Raw genomic sequence first — 20,880 nt, forward strand, 5'->3', positions numbered from 1 at the left:
AGATCCTTCTAGTTTCTACAACTAACGTCTTATGTTGTTGCTTTTTTTTTTTTATATATATATATGGGGTCGTCCTAAGCTGATCTTAGAAGACACACACACACACAATCATTAAAGAAACATTCAGAATCCTATAGAAGCTGTTGAATTACTGTTCATTTTATTGTGAGGGTATACAGGTCTCCTATTAGTGGGGTGTCAATCCATTTATCCTTTATTACATTCATAGTTAACGCTTTCTGTGTCCGCAGACGGGCTGGTCTTGTTCTGTTTGCACCTTCATAAATAAGCCCACAAGACCGGGATGTGAGATGTGCAGCACTGACCGTCCATCAAATTACATTATTCCAGAAGAATACACGCCCGACGAAATAGAGCGGAAGAGATTACAGCAAGAAAGAGACAGCATGCTACAATACAATAAGGTAAAGAGAGATTCCTACATTGCAGCTTTTGATGTGATTGTCTTGTGTTCAATACCCTCTCTGCCTGACAGGCAAGTCTGTAATCTACCTATAACGCAGTGGTGCAATTTAACGCTGCAATCTCACAAATTCACATAAAAAAAAAAAATGTTGCTTTTCATGTAATTGTGACTGTCGTGTATTTAGCAGAGTTGCCCTTTTTAATGTTTTGTGTTTGCATTCTGGAGATATTTACCTCTCGAGGAAATTAAAATGACACGCAGCTACCCACAAACATTAGAACAAGTGGTAACTGCAGGTACCAGTGCAAAATGAAACCGGTGGAAATACAGCAAAACGTAACCACCAGCCCCCTCCTCATACCCCCCCCCCCCCTGTCGTCCTTTTCATTAAAAAAAATGTATCACTATAATATAAACTAATAGTTCATGTTACCCCACAGGTGCACCATGCAATTAATAGCCCTAGGGGCCGGCGACATTCACTTTTTTTTTTAAATGTGTGATGGTAAAATCAAAGGTTGCCTAATGCAGCAGTGGCCAACTCCAGACCTCAAGAGCCACCAGCAGTTCAGGTTTTAAGGATATCCCTGCTTCAGCACAGGTGGCTCAGTCAGAATGACTGCACTGAAGCAAGGATATCCTTAACACCTAACCTTTTGGTGGCCCTTGAGGACTGTAGTTGGCCTCAACTGGCCTACAGGGTCATCCAATAGGAAGCAGCCATGTCCTGCTCTGATGACATTGCAGCTTCCCGTTGGCCCGTAGGAATGATGCTTGTACGGCAGACATATTTATTTCCAAAACGGGCCAGAAACACAAACACCTATAAAGGTAAGTAAGTTGGGAACCTGAGGCTCCCGCCAGCTACAAATAGCAGTCCCGCTTCAGGAGAATCTCTTTCATTCGGATTCTGTATATAGGGAGGAGGGGAATGCTGCTTCCAGCTGTAAATCCTCACAGCACCTATGTTCTTCTATCGAAGTGCTTCTAAGCTAAATACATTTCTTCATTAGAGTTCTGGTAGCGATATTGGAATTTGGTCCTGGAGAAAACTTTAATTCAGGTTGTGATCTATTTTGTAGAACCAACATGAAAAAAATACTGATCTTGATATATGATGCTTTTCATGTATAAGGTTTTGCCATCTTAAAAAATTGTTCTGTAAATATAATACCAATTAAGTTTGCTTAATCGAGTTTAAAACCAGTCACGTTTGTTGTTCTTTTGAACATAACAAAAGGTTTCCATTTCAACATGGATTCTTAATTCCAGTAATTGCGATTTGATCTTCTGCTTCCTCCACCCTCGTTCTGTTTGGTGTCAACCCCAAAGGGACATCGGTGGCTGGTAAAAGTCACTAAGCCGTGGTTTTTGAGCTGTGTTCCTTGGAACCCTAGAGTTCTGCAAAAGGTTAGCAGGGGTTCCATGAGAACAATTTGGGAATAACCGATTTATACTCAGACTCCATTTTATTGATTGCCATATATTTCAACTTATTTTAAAAAGGTTACTAAATGTCATAATCTAATGTGATAAATTATATAGAAGTTTTTTGAAAAAAAATGCAAGTCCTATCAAAGTGATGGTATAATTACGTATGTTGAATACATAGTCGGGCCGTGCGACTACACAACATATTTTTTTTTTTTTTAAGGACTTCCACTCAGTCGCAAAATATTTTATTGGGATCAACATTTTTAAAAAGGTTTAAATCCACCGAACTAATCGATGGATGAAAAAGTTGATTTACCTGTGTCAAGAGTACACAAAAAAAGTGTTCGGGAGATAAAGGTAGAATGGGTTTGGGTTATCATTGGATTATGCAGATAAAGTATAGCTTTGAAAAAATATGTTAAAATGATGGTACTTTTAATTAAAAAAATTAAGCACAAGTAACGAAGAAATACAACCATTGGATATGTTGCTCTCCTTGGTTCATTGTTCCGCTATGAAGAACTTCCTCTTTTATACCTTTTACAATGAAGTTGTTTTTTTATTTTTGGTCTGTTGCAGTGGGAAGGCACAATCAAATATGCAATATGTTTCATTTAATATTTGTATTTGAGTTCGTGACTAACCACATTAAAACATAAGCGGTGAAGACCGAGGAATGAGACTCCGGAAAGAATTGAATGTAGACTAGGTGCCTGCACCAGTTGAGGTGCAGCTTGAAATATTAAGGGGACAATTCATAAAGCTCAATTACGGGTTAGTCAACTCCTATTCAAGTCAATGGGAGATGGCACTTGGGGTGCGTTAATCGGTAACGGCGCGTGATTATTTTGGGGGTGAGTAGAAAGATCTTGGCAACACCATTGATGGACCTATCCAACAAGTCATCGCTGTTTGTTCGACAAGCAGGGTTCCGAAGGGCTTGTGAACAGGAGATGTAGTCCAATATTGTAAAACTGGAAGGGAAACCAGAGGGCAGGGCACCTGATATCAGTAGTAAATAAATACTCACAGCTGTCTGTAAGAGTTACGGTATTATACCCAACCAAAGTAGATAAGTGTCAGTAAGAGTTCTAAAGTGTAACACGGTTAGGTACTACAACATGTTATGGGGGAAAAAAAAGCTTATAGTTACTTGGTTGGCTTTTACTAGAGATGGGCGAATTACTCGCCAACGGTTGGATTTACTGCAAATTTGGTGTTTATTTGCAAGCGCAAATATTTGCAGATTGGTTTAAAAAAAAGGTGATTTGTCTACCGTAAATCCATGAAACATTCGTGCAAATATATGCAATTCCACCTGTGGCCACTATTTGCGCATTTAATTAGCTTAGAACCTGAGACTTGTTGTTTTAAAGTCCCAAGTGGTGTGTGTGTGTGTGTGTGTGTGTGTGTGTGTGTGTGTGTGTGTGTGTGTGTGTGTGTGTGTGTGTGTGTGTGTGTGTGTGTGTGTGTGTGTGTGTGTGTGTGTGTGTATCACATCAATAGAGCGGTTACGGGATCGAGTGCCGAAGGGACCGTGTCAATCTGGTGCTGCGGCCTACCCGGCACGCAAAGGGTTATTGGTAATTATTTTTTAAAGGACGCTTATTATATTTAACACTTCCAATCCCTGGTAGCGGAACTAAAAATAACATTTTGCAAAGCATTCAACTATCTATTTGCCTTCCTTAACCAAATGTAATTATGCTTAAAGGATACAGTCATACCCTGGTTTAAGGACACACACTTTAAGTACACTCGAACGTAAGGACATATTTTCAATGGCACCATATCCCTGTGTCTGTACGCTCGCTTCGTGAGTACTGACACTTATTCTGCCCTACAGACCGCTGTAGTAGTGACGCGCTGATTCCCCTCGCCCAATAGGCAAATGGCCGCTCGCGCAAGCACCAATCAGCACGTCCTGAACAGCAATACCGGCTCCCAACCTGTACCGGAGCATCGATAAGTGGGAAAAAGGTAGTGCTTCACTTTAAGTACATTTCCGCTTTACATACATGCTCTGGACCCATTGCGTACGTTAATGCGGGGTATGCCTGTGTTACATACATGCTCTGGACCCATTGCGTACGTTAATGCGGGGTATGCCTGTGTTACATACATGCTCCGGACCCATTGCGGACGTTAATGGGGGGTGTGCCTGTGTTACATACATACTCTGGATCCATTGCGGACGTTAATGCGGGGTGTGCCTGTGTTACAAACATGCTCTGGACCCATTGCGTACGTTAATGCGGGGTGTGCCTGTGTTACATACATGCTCTGGACCCATTGCGTACGTTAATGCGGGGTATGCCTGTAGACTGTATATGACTTTTGTTTCTGTGGAAATTGAGCAAAACTTATTTGTGTTTGGTCTCTGAATGGGGAGGGGGGATATATTTGTCAGTCAAGTGTTTCCTCTTCCGTTATTCCACCCTGTCCTTATCGGAGAACCAATAAAAAGTAAGGTGGAGAGAGGGCTTTGAACACAATGTGACATCAGACAAACGGAGCAGCAAGAGGAAAGCAAATCCCTCCATAGTCTCAGCTACGTGTTTACTGAATAACTTAAATATATAGATCTAAAAACAGTTCTAGGTGTCAGACATCAATCAATCACCCAGATCCTCATAAAGATGTCACTGCTATAAATAAACAGTGGTCCTTGGAGGGACTTCCTCTTTATAGATTCTTGGCGGCAATGTATCACTAATTGTGAGTGTTGTCTAACAAATCCAGTAGAATGGCTGTCTTGGTAAAGGATGTATATCATCAGTTTGCAGCAATATTAATGTGATTTATGTAACTTTGAGTTACGTCTCAACAAACCTGCAATGTATAGTATAGAGACTATAAAATGAGCAGAGGGGCCTCTGAGTGGGCTCATGGATTTGATGATTACTGAGCGATTTATATTTTGTTTGGTGTCGATATGCAAATGAGCACACCAAAATGTCACTTTTTAGTACTCTAGTGCCCATATTTAACAAGCTGTTGTAATTGATTTCCTGTATGAAATTTGTGGAAATACTTGCACATTTTAGACCGCTGAAGAACCTAAAATGGGTTTTCAGCGCATTGATGGATGGAATCTGAAGTTACAAATAATTCAAAGGACTAATGTGGAAAGTTTGTATTCAGGTGGTAAGTGGATACCTTCGCTTAAAGCAGCAATCCTGCCCAACTTCGGTATGGATTTTGCATTTTTTTACAAAACCCAAATTGGGGGATCCTCAGACGCTGTAGCCCTATTTCCGTGGATACCGATTGAAATATAGCGGAGCACTGCCTGGGTCAAACTTTGTACAAAAAAAGGTATAAATTTCTTTTTTATAAAAGTACGTTGATGGGATTTAATGCAGCAATTCCCCACATCTAGTATTTGTTGTTTAATAATCTGAACCACACCTTTCTAACCATTCTTAACCACACCCCCATTCCAAAGAGATTCAGCAAAAAAAGTGTTTACTTTTTAATATTCTAGTCTCATCCCTCCATTCTTTTAAAGTTGTACTTAGAGGACCATTTGTTTTTTTCTTAATTTAGTTTAAAAATAAATAAATCATCCTCCATTTGCTAAGAGCTGCTATCAATATCTAATATATAAAGGACCCTTCTGTGTCAAGTATTCACTGATGATTGTGTTAATATACAAAAGCAAATCTCTACAATACGTAAATCCCTGAAACTCGATAAGAGATTTACAATGTCTTATAATTTCATACTAATGGCACTTAAACGAATTCTCCACAAATCGATGAGCCTGATTTCCTTGTCCAGTTCCATGTGATATGTTTAGTATGCCACTTTTAAACTTGACTTTCATCCATTACACACCTGTTGTAAACAGGATTACGGGAAGAACAACCCAGCAGCTGCCTTTCTGATGTTTCTGAGCGTAAAATAAATGATAGGTATACACAAGTACTGTAAAAAGCGGAGTAGGAGTTGGTGAGTAGATGCAATGATATATTAAAGTAGTCTGCATAGAGGGGCAGTTGCATACACCTCCAGCTCCCAGGACCAACGTATCCCAAATGTGACACTGAGCGAGAACATTGATCTATTTGACCACTTCACATGCACACATACATACATATTCCTGAGGATAAATCAGTTTCAGATCCCATTATGTCTCTTGCTGTGTCATCCATTTACGCTGCTGCTGCAGTACACCAAGACCCATCATTTTCAACCTTAAAAGTTACTCGCCCGATGGATGCTCTTTCCTTGTATGTTCCAATATCCAGTATCCTCCTCTTACTATACCCTGGTAAGAGGAACACGAATAAATGATCACAAGGGATCACAAAAAGCCCCTAATAACTGCACTCAAGGTAGGTCACACTAGGAGTAGTAGTGTAGACACAATAGCCTCACCCTTAAATAGGGTCGACCGCTAAAGGTCACACGAGAGTACACAGAAAATAATAAAGTTTTATTAAACCAATTAAAACCCGACGAAAACACTTGTTAATAATAAGTAAAATCCCATACGCTGGGTGGAGGCAGATATAGAGTACCTGTATTCTATAGTACCTACATAACAAAACCATCTAAACTGATGTAAATATCCATACAACCACACACATGTAAAAGGCTGTATAAGTGCTAAATCTCAGTGAAAAGCATACGGCAGGTATAAACAGCCAGAACACTCATTTCACCAATTGGGATACTGGCTGTGAATAAGATGAATATACGACCTGACCACATCTGTAGTATGGATGAGAGTTCACCGCTGATGCCCTGAATAAATGTCCGGAGCAAACACTGCCTGCCTCGACCTCCAGCGCGTGACCGTCAGCGTAATGACGTCACGTAACCCCGACATACGTTTCGCACGTCACCGCGCGCTTTCTCAAGGAGGATACACGCGCTGGAGGTGCCGAAGTTTTAGCAGTTTGCTGGTCTGGAGCATTCAGGTGTGTGCTAACACAATGCCAAGGAGGAAAGACCTCAGCAATGATCTTGGAGATCTTAATTGTTGCTGCCCATCAATCTGGGAAGGGTTATAAGGCTATTTCCAAACAATTTAAAGTCCATCATTCTACAGTGAGAAAGATTATTCAAAAGTGGAAAACATTCAAGACAGTTGCCAATCTTCCCAGGAGTGGACATCCCAGCAAATTCACCCCAAGGTCAGACCGTGCAATGCTCAGAGAAATTGCAAAAAAACACAGGAGTTACATTTCAGACTCTACAGGCCTCAGTTAGCATGTTAAATGTTAGTCATGACAGTACAATTAGAAAAAGACTGAACAAGTATGGTTTGTTTGGAAGGGTTGCCAGGAGAAAGCCTCTTTTCTCTCAAAAAGAACATGGCAGCAGGGCTTAGGTTTGCAAAGTTGCATCTGAACAAACCACAAGCCTTCTGGATCAATGTCCTTTGGACAGACGAGACCAAAGTGGAGATGTTTGGCCATAATGCACAGCGCCACGTTTGGCGAAAACCAAACACAGCATATCAGCACAAACACCTCATAACAACTGTCAAGCACGGTGGTGGAGGGGTGATGATTTGGGCTTGTTTTGCAGCCACAGGACCTGGGAACCATGCAGTCATTGAGTTGACCATGAACTCCTCTATATACCAAAGTATTCTAGAGTCAAATGTGAGGCCATCTATCCGACAGCTAAAGCTTGGCCGAAATTGGGTCATGCAACAGGACAATGGTCCCAAGCACACCAGCAAATCTACAACAGAATGGCTGAAAAAGAAAAGAATCAAGGTGTTGCAATGGCCCAGTCAAAGTCCAGACCTCAACCCGATTGAAATGCTGTGGCTGGACCTTAAGAGAGCTGTGCATAAACAAATGCCCACAAACCTCAATGAACTGAAGCAACGTTGTAAAGAAGTGTGGGCCAAAATTCCTCCATGATGTGAGACTGAAAGTCATAGAGAAAACAATTACTTCAAGTTATTGCTGCTAAAGATGGTTCTACAAGCAAATGAATCATAAGGGGTGTACTTAGTTTTTCACACATGGCTTCTCCATTTTGGCTTTATTTTTGTTAAATAAATCATGACACGGTGTAATATGTCATGTGTTGTTGTTCATCTGAGGTTGTATTTACCTAATTTTAAGACCTGCTAAGGAACAGATGACTTATGTCCTGATATGTAAAACCATAGAATTCATAGAGGGATTACTTTCTTTCTCACACAACTGTACATTCTCAGACAGAAGGACTGTGGGGAGCTGTGACGAGACACAATGGAGGTTGGTTATTTATTGAAGTGCAATAGTGCATAAAATAATCCCAGTTTCTCTTGGACACAGCCGATAACTCAAGAATAGCATAAGGTCGAAAAGTTCATGAGTGAAACTATTTCAGAGATACAAAAAGGAGCGTGACAGCCATAAAAGCCATGTTTACACCTCCTGTTCAATACGTAAAGTATATTATCCAGGGATGAGTTTGCTAAACTCTGGATATTATTAGCAAAGGGCTATTGGCATCATACACTCTACTGACTAGATTTCTAAACAAGAAAGCAATGTACATTTCTTTTTGCAGTGAAACTTCTTAGCTGGCGATGGCTCATTGGAAAATCTCACAGGGTAAGATGAATTGAGCTGTGACTCACTGTGAAACGGACGTAGGATACTGCGCATGGGCAGAGTTTGGTTGCAGAAGTGGCCACTAAGTTGTCAGTAATGCTGTCAGCAGTTTTAGTGCATGAGTTATGGGGCGCGCAAATAATGCCTCTGGCTCACCTAGCGCATCACACCTCACTCCCCCTGCCTCACCTAGCGCATCACACCTCACACCCCCTACCTCACCAAGCGCATCACACCTCACTTCCCCTGCCCCCGCATCACACCTCACTCCCCCTGCCTCACCAAGCACATCACAACTCACTCCCTCTGCCCCCGCATCACATCTCGCTCCCCCTGCCCCCGCATCACACCTCACTCCCCCTGCCTTACCAAGCGCATCACACCTCACTCCCCCTGCCCCCACATCACATCTCGCTCCCCCTGCCCCGCATCACACCTCACTCCCCCTGCCTCACCAAGCGCATCACACCTCACTCCACCTGCCTCACGAAGCACATCACACCTCACTCCCCCTGCCTCCGCATCACGCCTCACTCCCCCTGCCTCCGCATCACATCTCACTCCCCCGGCCTCCGCATCACACCTCAGTCCCCCTGCCTCCGCATCACGCCTCACTCCCCCGGCCTCCGCATCACACCTCACTCCCCCTGCCTCCGCATCACGCCTCACTCCCCCTGCCTCCGCATCACGCCTCACTCCCCCTGCCTCCGCATCACGCCTCACTCCCCCTGCCTCCGCATCACGCCTCACTCCCCCGGCCTCCGCATCACGCCTCACTTCCCTTGCCTCCGCATCACGCCTCACTTCCCTTGCCTCCGCATCACGCCTCACTCCCCCTGCCTCCGCATCACGCCTCACTCCCCCTGCCTCCGCATCACGCCTCACTCCCCCGGCCTCCGCATCACACCTCACTCCCCCTGCCTCCGCATCACGCCTCACTCCCCCTGCCTCCGCATCACGCCTCACTCCCCCGGCCTCCGCATCACGCCTCACTTCCCTTGCCTCCGCATCACGCCTCACTCCCCCTGCCTCCGCATCACATCTCACTCCCCCTGCCTCCGCATCACGCCTCACTTCCCCTGCCTCCGCATCACGCCTCACTCCCCCGGCCTCCGCATCACACCTCAGTCCCCCTGCCTCCGCATCACGCCTCACTCCCCCGGCCTCCGCATCACACCTCACTCCCCCTGCCTCCGCATCACGCCTCACTCCCCCGGCCTCCGCATCACGCCTCACTCCCCCTGCCTCCGCATCCCGCCTCACTCCCCCGGCCTCCGCATCACGCCTCACTTCCCCGGCCTCCGCATCACGCCTCACTTCCCCGGCCTCCGCATCACGCCTCACTTCCCTTGCCTCCGCATCACGCCTCACTCCCCCGGCCTCCGCATCACGCCTCACTTCCCCTGCCTCCGCATCACGCCTCACTCCCCCGGCCTCTGCATCACGCCTCACTTCCCCGGCCTCCACCACCGCATCAGACCTCACTCCCCCTGCCTCCGCATCACGCCTCACTCCCCCTGCCTCCGCATCACGCCTCACTCCCCCGGCCTCCGCATCACACCTCACTCCCCCTGCCTCCGCATCACGCCTCACTCCCCCGGCCTCCGCATCACGCCTCACTTCCCTTGCCTCCGCATCACGCCTCACTCCCCCTGCCTCCGCATCACACCTCACTCCCCCGGCCTCCGCATCACGCCTCACTTCCCCTGCCTCCGCATCACACCTCACTCCCCCTGCCTCCGCATCACACCTCACTCCCCCGGCCTCCGCATCACGCCTCACTCCCCCTGCCTCCGCATCACGCCTCACTCCCCCTGCCTCCGCATCACGCCTCACTCCCCCGGCCTCCGCATCACGCCTCACTTCCCTTGCCTCCGCATCACGCCTCACTCCCCCGGCCTCCGCATCACACCTCACTCCCCCTGCCTCCGCATCACACCTCACTCCCCCTGCCTCCGCATCACACCTCACTCCCCCGGCCTCCGCATCACACCTCACTCCCCCTGCCTCCGCATCACGCCTCACTTCCCTTGCCTCCGCATCACGCCTCACTCCCCCGGCCTCCGCATCACACCTCACTCCCCCTGCCTCCGCATCACGCCTCACTCCCCCTGCCTCCGCATCACGCCTCACTCCCCCGGCCTCCGCATCACGCCTCACTCCCCCGGCCTCCGCATCACGCCTCACTCCCCCTGCCTCCGCATCACATCTCACTCCCCCGGCCTCCGCATCACGCCTCACTCCCCCGGCCTCCGCATCACGCCTCACTCCCCCGGCCTCCGCATCACACCTCACTCCCCCGGCCTCCGCATCACACCTCACTCCCCCTGCCTCCGCATCACGCCTCACTTCCCTTGCCTCCGCATCACGCCTCACTCCCCCGGCCTCCGCATCACGCCTCACTCCCCCTGCCTCCGCATCACGCCTCACTCCCCCGGCCTCCGCATCACACCTCACTCCCCCTGCCTCCGCATCACGCCTCACTCCCCCTGCCTCCGCATCACGCCTCACTCCCCCTGCCTCCGCATCACGCCTCACTCCCCCTGCCTCCGCATCACGCCTCACTCCCCCGGCCTCCGCATCACGCCTCACTTCCCCTGCCTCCGCATCACGCCTCAGTCCCCCTGCCTCCGCATCACGCCTCACTCCCCCTGCCTCCGCATCACGCCTCACTCCCCCGGCCTCCGCATCACGCCTCACTCCCCCGGCCTCCGCATCTCACCTCACTCCCCCGGCCTCCGCATCACGCCTCAGTCCCCCGGCCTCCGCATCACGCCTCAGTCCCCCGGCCTCCGCATCACGCCTCAGTCCCCCGGCCTCCGCATCACGCCTCAGTCCCCCGGCCTCCGCATCACGCCTCACTCCCCCGGCCTCCGCATCACGCCTCACTCCCCCGGCCTCCGCATCACGCCTCACTCCCCCGGCCTCCGCATCACGCCTCACTCCCCCTGCCTCCGCATCACGCCTCACTCCCCCGGCCTCCGCATCACGCCTCACTTCCCTTGCCTCCGCATCACGCCTCACTTCCCTTGCCTCCGCATCTCACCTCACTCCCCCGGCCTCCGCATCACGCCTCACTCCCCCGGCCTCCGCATCACGCCTCACTCCCCCGGCCTCCGCATCACGCCTCACTCCCCCGGCCTCCGCATCACGCCTCACTCCCCCGGCCTCCGCATCACGCCTCACTCCCTCGGCCTCCGCATCACGCCTCACTCCCCCGGCCTCCGCATCACGCCTCACTCCCCCGGCCTCCGCATCACGCCTCACTCCCTCGGCCTCCGCATCACGCCTCACTCCCCCGGCCTCCGCATCACGCCTCACTCCCCCGGCCTCCGCATCACGCCTCACTCCCCCTGCCTCCGCATCACGCCTCACTCCCCCGGCCTCCGCATCACGCCTCACTCCCCCGGCCTCCGCATCACGCCTCACTCCCCCGGCCTCCGCATCACGCCTCACTCCCCCGGCCTCCGCATCACACCTCACTCCCCCGGCCTCCGCATCACGCCTCACTCCCCCGGCCTCCGCATCACACCTCACTCCCCCGGCCTCCGCATCTCACCTCAGTCCCCCTGCCTCCGCATCACGCCTCACTCCCCCTGCCTCCGCATCACGCCTCACTCCCCCGGCCTCCGCATCACGCCTCACTCCCCCTGCCTCCGCATCACGCCTCACTCCCCCGGCCTCCGCATCACGCCTCACTCCCCCTGCCTCCGCATCACGCCTCACTCCCCCGGCCTCCGCATCACGCCTCACTCCCCCGGCCTCCGCATCACGCCTCAGTCCCCCTGCCTCCGCATCACGCCTCACTCCCCCTGCCTCCGCATCACGCCTCACTCCCCCTGCCTCCGCATCACGCCTCACTCCCCCGGCCTCTGCATCACACCTCACTCCCCCGGCCTCCGCATCACGCCTCACTCCCCCGGCCTCCGCATCACGCCTCACTCCCCCTGCCTCCGCATCACGCCTCACTCCCCCGGCCTCCGCATCACGCCTCACTCCCCCTGCCTCCGCATCACGCCTCCGCATCACGCCTCACTCCCCCTGCCTCCGCATCACACCTCACTCCCCCTGCCTCCGCATCACGCCTCCGCATCACGCCTCACTCCCCCTGCCTCCACCACCGCATCAGACCTCTCTTCAAAACGTTCTTTCCCATTTTCAGTGCCTGACCCTGACTGATGGGCATGCCCTGAGTGACAGGCATGCCAGTGGCCTCAATAAAGTAGGTAATTCTCATGGGCTGGCAAGGGTGGAGCCCCGTCCTGTTCCGTTTCCTCAGCCAAAGGCTGGTAGCGACAGCGATCACATCACTGCAATTGCCAGAGGCCTGGTGTCTCCGGACCTCTGGTACTGAAAAAGTGATATGTTTAATTTATATAACCTTTTAACCTCGCAGACAACTATTAATATATTATTCATTATTTCTAAGCTTTAACCTACGTAAGGCTTGTGTTTGTACTGTTATGTAAGGCTGAAGGAATGTGGTACGTTAAGAGAGACACTGAGGGGTTATTGATTAAACTCGGATATTACCAATCAAGTCCTGTTGACTTCAATATATTGATGGCCCTAAACTAATGATGCCCACAGCAAGAAAACTCTTGTTTCTGTACTTTCATTTGATCCTTATTACCAATTGCCTTGTTTGTGTCACCCAGTCCAGGTGGGACCAGGTGATACTGGAGGAAACTTGAGCATGTTCTTTTATAGCTGTGGCAGAAACTTTTGGCAGCAGTGTCTTTAAATATTTGTAATGGTAATGGGGATTACTATTTCTCTATTGGTGTTAAATATGGTATTTGTGGTATTGTTCCAGTCCCGTCATTCAACGTTATAAGGAGAAGCTGGAGCCCGATATAAGTGACACTTGTTAAGGTTTTGTGGCTGTAAAAACGTGGTGATCATGTTTTTATGAAGAGAATGTGTTTCTTAGACTCCTGCCACAAAACCAACTTCCACTTATTTTCTCAAACACATGCTATCTTATGTGACAAAGTATTAAACAAAATCACTGACCACTCTGTTTAATGAAAATGTTTCATTCTTTAAAGCACCCATGTAAATAAATGTACATTTCTAAGAAATAACCGTAATTGAAAAGAAAAATGTGCAGCCATTGTATTCTAATGTGATGTCAATGTTCAGAAGGACCTATGTGATGAGGTGTGATTGGTTCTGGTGACGTAAACCGGAGTAACCGGAATTTACGGCAGGGCGCAGAAATGGTCGTCCTTGTTAAAGCCGTAAAGTTCTGAGCAGTAGTGACACAGACTACATTCTGGGAAGTGATCGTTTCTGACACCTCTTCTCTTCTTTCTTTTTGTGTTTAAATCTCACCAGGGAAAAGGGAGGAGAGAAGACGGGTCATCTTCCCACAGGCCTCCGCATCACGCCTCACTCCCCCGGCCTCCGCATCACACCTCACTCCCCCGGCCTCCGCATCACGCCTCACTCCCCCGGCCTCCGCATCACGCCTCACTCCCCCGGCCTCCGCATCACGCCTCAGTCCCCCAGCCTCCGCATCACGCCTCACTCCCCCGGCCTCCGCATCACGCCTCACTCCCCCTGCCTCCGCATCACGCCTCACTCCCCCGGCCTCCGCATCACGCCTCACTCCCCCTGCCTCCGCATCACGCCTCACTCCCCCGGCCTCCGCATCACGCCTCACTCCCCCGGCCTCCGCATCACGCCTCACTCCCCCTGCCTCCGCATCTCACCTCACTCCCCCGGCCTCCGCATCACACCTCACTCCCCCGGCCTCCGCATCACGCCTCACTCCCCCTGCCTCCGCATCACACCTCACTCCCCCTGCCTCCGCATCACGCCTCACTCCCCCGGCCTCCGCATCACGCCTCACTCCCCCGGCCTCCGCATCACGCCTCACTCCCCCGGCCTCCGCATCACGCCTCACTCCCCCGGCCTCCGCATCACGCCTCACTCCCCCTGCCTCCGCATCACGCCTCACTCCCCCGGCCTCCGCATCACGCCTCACTCCCCCGGCCTCCGCATCACGCCTCACTCCCCCGGCCTCCGCATCACGCCTCACTCCCCCGGCCTCCGCATCACGCCTCACTCCCCCGGCCTCCGCATCACGCCTCACTCCCCCGGCCTCCGCATCACGCCTCACTCTCCCGGCCTCCGCATCACGCCTCACTCTCCCGGCCTCCGCATCACGCCTCACTCTCCCTGCCTCCGCATCACACCTCACTCCCCCGGCCTCCGCATCACACCTCACTCCCCCTGCCTCTGCATCACACCTCACTCCCCCGGCCTCCGCATCACGCCTCACTCCCCCTGCCTCTGCATCACACCTCACTCCCCCGGCCTCCGCATCACGCCTCACTCCCCCTACCTCTGCATCAAGCCTCACTCCCCCGGCCTCCGCATCACGCCTCACTCTCCCGGCCTCCGCATCACGCCTCACTCCCCCTGCCTCTGCATCACGCCTCCCTCCCCCTGCCTCCGCATCACGCCTCACTCCCCCTGCCTCCGCATCACGCCTCACTCCCCCTGCCTCCGCATCACACCTCACTCCCCCGGCCTCCGCATCACACCTCACTCCCCCTGCCTCCGCATCACGCCTCACTCCCCCGGCCTCCGCATCACACCTCACTCCCCCGGCCTCCGCATCACACCTCACTCCCCCTGCCTCCGCATCACACCTCACTCCCCCGGCCTCCGCATCACACCTCACTCCCCCTGCCTCCGCATCACGCCTCCGCATCACGCCTCACTCCCCCTGCCTCCGCATCAAACCTCACTCCCCCGGCCTCCGCATCACGCCTCCGCATCACGCCTCACTCCCCCTGCCTCCGCCACCGCATCAGACCTCTTTTCAAAACATTCTTTCCCATTTTCAGTGCCTGACCCTGACTGATGGGCATGCCCTGAGTGACAGGCATGCCAGTGGCCTCAATAAAGTAGGTAATTCTCATGGGCTGGCAAGGGTGGAGCCCCGTCCTGTTCCGTTTCCTCAGCCAAAGGCTGGTAGCGACAGCGATCACATCACTGCAATTGCCAGAGGCCTGGTGTCTCCGGACCTCTGGTACTGAAAAAGTGATATGTTTAATTTATATAACCTTTTAACCTCGCAGACAACTATTAATATATTCATTATTTCTAAGCTTTAACCTACGTAAGGCTTGTGTTTGTACTGTTATGTAAGGCTGAAGGCATGTGGTACGTTAAGAGAGACACTGAGGGGTTATTCATTAAACTCGGATATTACCAATCAAGTCCTGTTGACTTCAATATATTGATGGCCCTAAACTAATGATGCCCACAGCAAGAAAACTCTTGTTTCTGTACTTTCATTTGATCCTTATTACCAATTGCCTTGTTTGTGTCACCCAGTCCAGGTGGGACCAGGTGATACTGGAGGAAACTTGAGCATGTTCTTTTATAGCTGTGGCAGAAACTTTTGGCAGCAGTGTCTTTAAATATTTGTAATGGTAATGGGGATTACTATTTCTCTATTGGTGTTAAATATGGTATTTGTGGTATTGTTCCAGTCCCGTCATTCAACGTTATAAGGAGAAGCTGGAGCCCGATATAAGTGACACTTGTTAAGGTTTTGTGGCTGTAAAAACGTGGTGATCGTGTTTTTATGAAGAGAATGTGTTTCTTAGACTCCTGCCACAAAACCAACTTCCACTTATTTTCTCAAACACATGCTATCTTATGTGACAAAGTATTAAACAAAATCACTGACCACTCTGTTTAATGAAAATGTTTCATTCTTTAAAGCCCCCATGTAAATAAATGTACATTTCTAAGAAATAACCGTAATTGAAAAGAAAAATGTGCAGCCATTGTATTCTAATGTGATGTCAATGTTCAGAAGGACCTATGTGATGAGGTGTGATTGGTTCTGGTGACGTAAACCGGAGTAACCGGAATTTACGGCAGGGCGCAGAAATGGTCGTCCTTGTTAAAGCCGTAAAGTTCTGAGCAGTAGTGACACAGACTACATTCTGGGAAGTGATCGTTTCTGACACCTCTTCTCTTCTTTCTTTTTGTGTTTAAATCTCACCAGGGAAAAGGGAGGAGAGAAGACGGGTCATCTTCCCACCAGGATCACCATGCCAACTCTCTGGAAGACTTTACCATTTTGTCTGCATGATCCTGATAGCAGCCTGGGTTTCTATGCCGGGACAAAGCCTATTGCTCACATCAGGTCGCAGCATCTGCAAGACACTAGAGGTGGCCTCTGTTGCTTTGTCACCTGATTTGGGCAAAGCATGTGTGGTCCCTGCAGCCTTTTTGTCCATGAAGACAAGAAGTTGGCCGACGTGTCTCTCTTTATAGCTTGTAGGGGGAAATTGTTCAGTCTTCTGGTTGCAAAATGTTGTCACCCGTTGGTGCCGATTGATAGTCCAGTTTTGCAGCCAAGAGGATTTGATATATTACTGCTGTGGACATTTACAAGTTATTCTCTGTGTCACAAATATATATATTTTGAACTGTCTCTCAGAAGGTTAGAAAAAATGTATCTAAAGAATCATAGTAAAGACTTGTATATATTTTTGATGGAATGATGGTTCTTTATACATTGTGACAGTACTTTGTGTTTTTTTATAAATTTGTGTTTTACCCATCACCTGTGTCACTAGTCTCTACTTTAGAACTGTGATGGGCAGAATGTGGCCTAAAGGCACAGCTACTGCTCAGCCTTTATTTTATTTTTTTATTTTATTATTATTATCAAAATGGCACTTCTAACTTGTTAAAGGGATACATGCAGTCCCTTTTGGAGTATGACAGGTCCCCAAGTAACAGCACTGCTAGGAGGAATCTGGAGAATGAGTAAGGTAAGAAGAGGCTGCAGGTTGCTAGGCACTTTTCATGGAAACGTATGGGAAGAGAATCCCATAAGTTGTAACCACACTGTCCTGTAAATTAAAGGCCATAGATGTTGATGGCGTCAGAACTTAGTCTGTGGTAGTGTCGAAAACCACAACCAGATATTTTATTCAACTTTGTTGGGTTTTTTTCTCCTGCTGTTAGGCATATTGCTGCTACACCAATTTATTTTTCTGCACTTGACCTTTTTTAATTTCCTTCCTAGGATCATTCTTAAGGTAGTTTGCTGTGTCCATACCCTGAGTGGATCAGGGTGCTGCGAACATAGGGACAGATGAATCCAGTATTGGTACAAGTTAATGCCAGATCGGGTTCACTAACATCGACTTGAATGGGATTTGACACCGGATCAGTGGCTCAGACACAAACCAGCACTTGATTCTGCCCTATACTTTTTAAATAGCAATATAGAAGTGCCTTATTTTCAGAAAGGGTAACGAAGTACAATAAAGGTACTGTACGTTGGTGCACTTGTTGCCTGGATTATAAAACGATTCAGTGCTGCTTTTATTTCTATGGTAGTTTTGTCTCATTAATTATAGGATGAAACATTGCAAAAAAAAAGGTTAAACAAAATCTATATTTCAGGGAATTCTGTTGAAGTGAAAGCGCACGCAAGCTAGATCATATTAATGTGTCCTATTTGATTGAAGTAAGGAAACAAACATGTCGCGTCTAAATATTTTAGTCTTCTGGTCAGGTCTTCACATTGTAATCCATGTATGACTGGAAAAACGGCATTATCAGCGGATTCGCAGTTCGCACTCTTACCGGCCAAATGAAACTCGGGCAAGTAAGTGTCCGTCAGAAAACGGTCAAATCGTACTTGTTTGTTCTACTGAACGAATTATTTTTAATGTGATCAAAGTTGATAATGCCAGTAACGTTGGCCCTCTGTATGCTTCATGCACTTTAATGGAAAGAATATTTTGTTGAACTTCATATTTTGATGTACTGATGTGAGAGTGGGGTACTATGTTCACTCCTTTTTGTGTATCTATATAAAATGTTTTGTTTGTGTATTCTGGAGTCTGAAATTATGCGGACTATGTTGGTGTTTGAACAGATGTAATGGATCTGGTTCTCATACATTTGTGCCATTTGTAGCGGTTTTAGTGCTTTCCCAAACATCTTTCCTACCTTTCACTCTGAATCAATCTGCATTTTATTTTTACCTCTCTCTGTACTAAATGCTGCAATGATACAACGAATAAAGCGTTTTTATGGATATATTTTTAGAGGGAACTGTCTGTCTTTATTGAGTAAAATTTGTGTTACAGAAAAATCTTAGAATATGAATTGCAGGTATTTGAGAAAATACATACTGTATACATATATTTCTTCTAATGTACAATATTACACACAAGCCTAGTTTTCTCCAGGAGCAATTTCAGGACTAGACCTATGTTTGTATAAATACAATAACATGCTGTAAACTGATGGTTCTATGCATTTAGGGCTGTACTTACAAACCAGTGCCAAGCTATAAGACAACTTATGGTTTATTCATTTGAATGGGGACGATAAGCTGCCTTACCGCTTAGCACTTAGACTGCAATTGTCATAAGTGTGTTACCAAGATTCCAGCACAGAATTCAGTGTGAATGCACCTGTACTTTCTGATTATATTTAATTATGATGAGACAATGTTTCAAGGTACAGCCCCTTATCCTCTATCTTGTCCTTCCTTTTGAAAGGCTATTCCTCCAAATACCGTAAGACTGTTTTGGAGTAGATTGTTTGGAGTAGATTGACTGAAGGTCGTCATTGCTGTGTTTAAAATGTTTTGCTAAAAAAAATTGAATGCAACAATTTTTGTTAGAATTACTGCCAGTTTCACTAATAATTATTGACTCATAAATGGGTAGCAATATTCATCTTGCTTGCATATGCGAAAAATGAGTTAATTCAGTGTTATAAGTGTGTTTATTCATAGAAGTCCGCATTAATCAATGCTAGCAATGCAATTGTGGGAAGTTCTACACTTTTCTAACTAAGGTTTGTGTATTAACATTTCCTACAAAGCCGTATGGCCGAAGATTTAACTTCTTTGATCTCTAAGGCTACCAGTGCATTGCAAAAGGCTGTCTTCAGGCACCACAGGGGTTGCATACAACATAAATACCGTACAAATAAAACACGGTTAGTCTGATATTCTCTGTGTATACTGGTCGTGGTATACATAGGCAAGATAGTGTCTGAATGGCAGCTTGCGGTAGATTACATTTTGTTGCCGTAGGCCCTGACATCTCCAGGTTTTGGAGTTTAATTAATAGCCTGTTAATAATGGGGTTTAATATTTGCATACAATGCGGTAACTAGCAGATATTGCCGCAGTAAGACACTTATCACCGCTTTACCACTGGCCATACGGCTCTAGAGAATAGGTTGATTAAATTTGCCGTTAAACCCTGATGAAGCCATGTTTTTTGTGTTATTTAGCAATGTAGGCTTTTTAAAAAGTGGAAAGTCCGTCGGTCTGAGAGAATAACAAGGCAGGTGGACTCTGATGATGTCGTACTCGGGGGTGGTGATGTCACTGCCCTCACTTGCTGAGGAAGAGCCAATAAACAATCAGAATGAGACTAAGGATTCTGGGAGAGGAAATGGTAACTAGAGCAGGAGTGGCCAACTCCAGTCCTCAAGGGCTACCTACTGGTCAGGTATTCGGGATATCCAAGCTGCTTCAGCATAGGTGGTGCAGTCTTCGACTGAGCCACTGATTGAACCACCTGTGCTGAAGCAGGGATATCCTGAAAACCTTACCTGTTGGTGGCCCTTGAGGACTGGAGTTGGCCACTCCTGCTGTAGAGTCTCCCTGATAACGGCAACAATCCTTAAACTTCCTTATGGATGGGAACGAGGTTGCCGCACTTTCATTAACATTGTTGCATTGTAGAGGAGGAGGAGGGAAAACACCCATCAATCGAGCCCTACCTTTGTTAAATTGAATTAGCTGAGGTACTTATACTTGTATTGATTCGAAGGAAGGCAAACAAAAAAACACTCTGAAACATTTGCCAATTATGGGCCAGATTCACCAAGTCCCTTTTCATCCCGCTGTATGCATCAAGCAAATGTGACGTTATCCATGTTTACACCCGGATAGTATGGCATAATTTGTAATAGTCAATAACGCTGCTATTTAAGTCATACCTACTTGTGTTACTCCCGTTCAGAACCTGAAATAGGACCTGAATCTGCCATCTCCATCAGTAGTAAATTGCACATTGTAACTGCCCTTAAAGCTGCAGACCAAGCAATATCCTACATGTTGTTTTTTTGTTTTGTTTTTTAATAATAAATAATTTCTGTACTGTGAGAAAATACTTGTAGCATTTTTTTTAAACAACTGAATGACGTTGTTAATGTATTATAATGTAACAAGCATTTTCTGTTTCTATAGCAGCCATTTACAAAGTCACATCCCCTTCCTCTTCTGAAATAGGCTCTGGCACACACCTTTTTCAGCCCTGCCCTCTCTAGCAGTGCACCAATTGTATCTAGTAGCTGCCTGGTCACATGATCTTCCTCACCGAACTTTGCATCTTTGGTCTGCTGCACTGACAGCCATTTAGTGAACCCCTT

The 20,880-nt window shown here is 48.1% G+C and overlaps 2 protein-coding genes across 2 annotated transcripts in view; both read left to right on the forward strand.

Annotated features, from left to right (window-relative positions):
• Positions 1-20,880, forward strand: part of LOC142488078 (uncharacterized) — a 908,622-nt gene that overhangs the window by 793,495 nt on the left and 94,247 nt on the right. The window lies entirely within an intron of this gene.
• Positions 1-20,880, forward strand: part of LOC142475343 (ranBP-type and C3HC4-type zinc finger-containing protein 1-like) — a 72,111-nt gene that overhangs the window by 41,383 nt on the left and 9,848 nt on the right. The window contains exon 8 of the mRNA XM_075581264.1: positions 252-425. Coding sequence (XP_075437379.1) covers positions 252-425 — 174 coding nt within the window. The remainder of the gene's footprint in view (positions 1-251; positions 426-20,880) is intronic.

This window comes from Ascaphus truei, chromosome 2 (genome assembly GCF_040206685.1).
Source record: "Ascaphus truei isolate aAscTru1 chromosome 2, aAscTru1.hap1, whole genome shotgun sequence".
Classification (NCBI taxonomy): Eukaryota; Metazoa; Chordata; class Amphibia; order Anura; family Ascaphidae; genus Ascaphus; species Ascaphus truei.